The 5,837-nt window shown below is 19.3% G+C and overlaps 1 protein-coding gene across 1 annotated transcript; it reads right to left on the reverse strand.

The window, feature by feature from the left end:
- Positions 1–1,238: 1,238 nt before the first annotated feature.
- PRSY57_0626200 (acetyl-CoA synthetase, putative) lies at positions 1,239–4,265 on the reverse strand (the record flags this gene model as incomplete). Its single annotated transcript, XM_012906635.2, has 1 exon — positions 1,239–4,265. The coding sequence occupies one exon, from the start codon at positions 4,263–4,265 to the stop codon at positions 1,239–1,241; it is 3,027 nt and encodes a 1,008-aa protein (XP_012762089.2).
- Between the last annotated feature and the right edge of the window lie 1,572 nt (positions 4,266–5,837).

The following is a 5,837-nucleotide window of genomic DNA, read 5'->3' on the forward strand; positions in this document are numbered from 1 at the left end:
TTTTTTTTTTTTTTTTTATTTTTTATTTAATTTTTTTTTTTTTTTTTTTTTTTTTTTTTTTTTTTTTTTTTTTTTTTCTGTTCTTTTTATATATTTAAAATGAAACATATTTTATATGTTAAAATAAAAGGTTTATAATTATGAAATATATATATATATATATATATATATATATATATATAATTATTATTATTTATTATTATTCGATACTTTTTTTTTATTATTTTATAAGCATACACCTGTATGTAAAAAAATGAATAAATTTTAATACATATTAAGATTATTTATTAATATATAAGGAGGGTATGATTTATTTCTTAAATCATTATATTAAATTAAATGTATAAGAATATATTAACTCAACAAAATTGGAAAAAAATAAAATGATAAAATATATATATATATATATATGTATAATATAACCACGACTATATACATATTAGATATATTTTTAAATGTTGCGTGCTTTTTGATTTTTGCCTATATATATATATATATATATAATATATTAATGTATCACATATAAGTTTTTTTTTTTAAAAAAAAATTTTAAATAATAAAAATTATAAAAACTATAAAAATTATAAAAATTATAAAAATTATAAAAATTATAAAAATTTATATGAATAAATATTTTATTGACACAAATTTTTTAAAAAAAATATATCATATATTGACAAGGCATAACATTGAAAAAAAAAAAGAAATATATACATAAATATATATATATATATATGTATATATTATAACACTTGTAGCTGTACAAAAATAATCAAACTGGGAACAAATATTTAAATGGTTACTAATAAAATGGAATATTTAAATAAATAAATAAATATATATATATATATATATAATAAAGAATAATTTATACATAAACATATATAGTCTTATTTATTTTCTATTTTTATTTTTTATTTTTTGTGAGACTTCAAAATATGAGATATTATCCTCGTAATAAAAACAAATAGCTACATAAATAACATATACATACGCAAATATATACATATATATATATATATAAACAAATTACAAGATCGTCAGTTAATTGATTTGTTTGGTGTCATATTATTCTCTTGATTAAATAGCACTACACATTATAAAAAAATTTACACATTTTTTTATATGCGAATGTAAGTACAACGTATATATATATATATATATATATATATATATATATATATATGGTATGAAGAATATTAGTACGGGTACAAATTTTATTTTATATTATATATAAATTATTTCTTAATTTCAATATGCTTTAACTTTTTTTTACATTCAATAAGTATATTATTAATAGTTTCAATAACTTCATAATTAGAGACAGTGGAAATATCTCCTAAATCCGTTATACCATTTGCTATACATCTCAATATTCTTCTAATAATTTTTCCACTTCTAGTTTTTGGCAAATCTGGAACAACACAAATTAGGTCAGGTGTTGCTATGGGTCCAATAACTTGTCTTACATATAATTTTAGTTGTTCTATTAATTTTTCATCAGTAAAATTTTTTTTAAATTCTTCCATATCAGTAATATTATTAGAGCATATCAGAAATGGATTATTATTATGTACTTCATTTCTATTATTGTTATTATTATTAACAATATCCGTATTACCTTTACCATAATTTTTTATGTCTCCTTTTTTTTTAACGACAAAACATAAAATTCCCTCTCCCTTAACATTATGATGAAATGAAACTACAGCTGCTTCAGCAATATAAAAATGTTGAACTAGTGCATGTTCAATTTCTGCTGCTCCTAATCTGTGCCCTGCTACATTTAATGTATCATCGATTCGTCCAGATATCCAGTAGTATCCATCTTCATCTCTAAATGCTCCATCTCCGGTAAAATAATAATTAGGACACATGGTAAAATATGTTTTTATTAATCTCTGATGATTTCCATATACTGTACGTAACATTCCTGGCCATGGGCTCTTTATACATAATAAACCACATACATTATTACCACTTAAAGGTTGTAAATTTTTTGAATCTAATATTTCTAATTGAACACCTAAGAATGGTAAACTAGCACATCCTGGTTTCATACTAAATAAATGTGGTATAGGTGCTATAACGATACCACCTGTTTCCGTTTGCCAATATGTATCTACTATTGTACATTTTTTTTTCCCTACTACATTATAATACCATCTCCATGTTTCTGGATTAATTGGTTCACCCACACTTCCCAAAATACGACATGAAGATAGATCATATTTTTGTATCCATTCATCTCCATATTTCATTAATGCTCTTAAGGCTGTTGGAGCCGTATAAAATTGTGTCACTTTATGCGTTTGTATTAGACTCCAGTATCTACCACAATCTGGATAAGTTGGTATAGAAGAAAAAATAACTGTAGTTATACCATTTAATAAAGGACCATACAATACATATGTATGTCCGGTAACCCAACCAATATCTGCTACACAACCAAATATATCATTTTCTTTTACATCAAATATATATTTACATGTTGTATATGCATATAATAAATATCCAGCTGTTGTATGTGCAACACCTTTAGGTTTACCAGTTGATCCAGATGTATATAATAAAAATAAGAAATCTTCACTATCTACATATTCTATAGGACAATAAGATCTCATATTCTTTAATAAAGCAGTACCATCTATATCTCTTCCTTTTTTTAAAACACATAAAGTTTCATCAAAATTGCTTGTGCTATTTTTATCAGGTTCAGGAAAATATTGTTTATTTGGAGAATATCCATTCTGATTACAAGTTATAATATTATTAATATTTATAAGTTTTTTTTTTGTTTTTAAATCACCAAATTGATTATCGTTATTTACCATGTCAGTGTTTATTAATTCTTTTGAGTAGCTTTTTTCTGAGTAAGAAATTTTATGATTTATAGGATTATTTTTTGTAATTTTTTTATGTAAGGTTGTTTTTCCTTTATTCTTATTATTGTCATCAGAATGATCATTTTTGTTATATGTATTATTTTGTTGATTAAAATAAGACTGTTGATCATTTTGTATATTACTATTGTTATCATCATCTACATTGTTATTATTATTAATATTATTATTATTATTATCATTATTATTATTATTATTATTATTATCATCATCATTATTGTCATTATGGTTCATGGTAGGAACATACATAGGGCTTCGATCATTAATATTATTATTTAAATAATTTTTATTATTTAAATTATTGTTATAATGGTCGTTATTTTTATTAGTGTTTATATGGTTTATATTATTATCATGATAATACATACTCGTAGTATAAGACATATTAGAGTTTTTTGTATAATTATTATCTTCCTGTTGAAGAGAGAAATCATTTTGATGATCACCTTGATGGGAATGAGTTGATTTTATTTGAATAAAATCATTAGAATTATTAATTGTAAAATTTTGTGGACTATTAGAATCAAAACTTGTAAAATTATAAATTGGATTTTCCATAGGTGTTTTAATTTGTATATTTTTATCTTTCATTTTAGTTTTATTTTTGAATACTATGCATGTTTGTATCATTCCACACATATCCATAGCTACATCAGCAATTTGTTTTAATTTGGTTAATTTCCCACCTCTCAATCCAAAATCAGAAGTAATTAAAACAGTAGATCTAGAATCTATTATTCTATCGCTCAAGCTAGTTGCAGAATAACCAGCGAAAACTACATTATGAATAGCTCCAATACGAACACAAGCTAGCATAGAATAAACCAATTCAGGTATCATAGGTAAATAAATAGTAACAGTGTCTTGTTTCTTAACACCAATAAGTTTCAATAAATTAGCTACTTTACAAGTCTTTTCTAATAATCTCTGATATGTAATCTTTTTATATTGATCTGGACAATCTTGTTCCCATATAAGTGCAATTTTATTAGGATCTTTTTCAACCCATCTATCAACACAATTTTCACAAGCATTAATTTTCCCATTAACAAACCAATTTATATTTCCTTTTTTAAAATTACCTAAAAATACTTTAGTAAATAATTTATACCATATTAAATTATTCTTTGCTAAATTTCCCCAAAAAGCTTCTGGATTATTTATACTCTCTTCATACATTTCTTTATATGCTTGGAAATTTTTTATGTTATGATTTCCATCATTCTTATTATTCTCATCATCATATATTTCCTTGGTAGGGTAAGAATTCATATTAAGAAAAATATTTGTATCTATATCCATACCGTTGATTTGATCAGAGTCGACTTTTGATTGACTTCCATGACTCTTCAAATTATTCATTGTAATAAAGAATTAAAAAAAAATATACACAGGTACATAAAAAAAAATAAAAAATAAATAAAAAATAAAAAAATAAAAAAATAAAAATTATATATATTTGTTAATAATATATCTTTTTGACCACATAACATATATATATATAATACATATAATTTAATCTTCTTATACATAAATATATACATTTAATATAATATTTGTACAATATACATAATTTTCAAAATTATTTTTTTCACATTAATGAATAAAATAAATATTAAAAAGGTAAAAATAAAAAATATATATTATATATATATATATATTTAATATAAATACTCATCAAATACTTAATATTATTATATTTATATGAATTGTATATATATATATATATATTATACATATATAATTATATATATATGAACAAATATATATTATTTTCCCCTCTTTTTAAAAAAAAAAAAAAAAAAAAAAATTAATCATTACATAAATTGAATATAAAATTAAATATAAAAGGAAATATATTTTTAAAACGTAAAATATATTATATATATATATATATATATATTATAAAAAAAAAAAAAAAAGAAAGAAAAAAAACGAATTTATATATATATATTATATATTATGGTACAAGTTATACAAAAAAAAAAAAAAAAAAAAGAGTACTTTTTCAATACATATATTTTATTATTATATATATATTATGTGAGTATAAGTTCATATTGTATATATACATATATATATTATATATATATAATTATATATATAAACATAATATAAATATATATTAATTAAATACCCAATAATAAGAAGTTTATATGGCTCAAAAAAAAAACATTTTATATTTTTTACTTTATATACAAATATATAATAAATATATATTAAAATATTCAAATATATATATATTAAATAGAATGAATAATCCATTTATAATATTTATTTTTAATACAATTAATTATAAATAAATATTATTATATATATATATATATATATATATATATATATATATATTATGTATAACAATCCAATATTTAATATATTTTAATAATTTTAAGTACAATATTTTATAATATTATATAATTAAAAAAATATTATTAAGTACCATTTTATATAATAATATTTACTACAATGACACATATATATATATATAAGTTATTGGTAAAAATTAAAATGATAATTTATATATTGAAAGAATTCTTTGAAATATGAAAGGAAAAAAAAAAAAGAAATAAAAGAAAAAAAATAATGAAATTAAAATATGTTTAATAATTAAAACTTCAATTATTTATTTATTTTTTTTTTTTTCAAATTAAGGAATATATATATATATATAAATATTTTATATATGTAAGGGCGTTATAATATTACTATAGAACTAGAATACTTTGATACGTTCATATTAGATTAAGTATTAAATACATTATAGAAATCAATTATTTTTATGTTATTTTGAAGTTTAAAGTCTATATGTCAAAATAATTATTATTAATATTCTATAAAAAAGAAAAAAAAGAAAAAAAAAATACATTATTAATACATATATATATATATATATATATATATATATATATATATATATGTGCATATTTTATTTTA

The sequence above is a fragment of the Plasmodium reichenowi genome, chromosome 6 (genome assembly GCF_001601855.1).
Source record: "Plasmodium reichenowi strain SY57 chromosome 6, whole genome shotgun sequence".
Taxonomy (NCBI): Eukaryota; Apicomplexa; class Aconoidasida; order Haemosporida; family Plasmodiidae; genus Plasmodium; species Plasmodium reichenowi.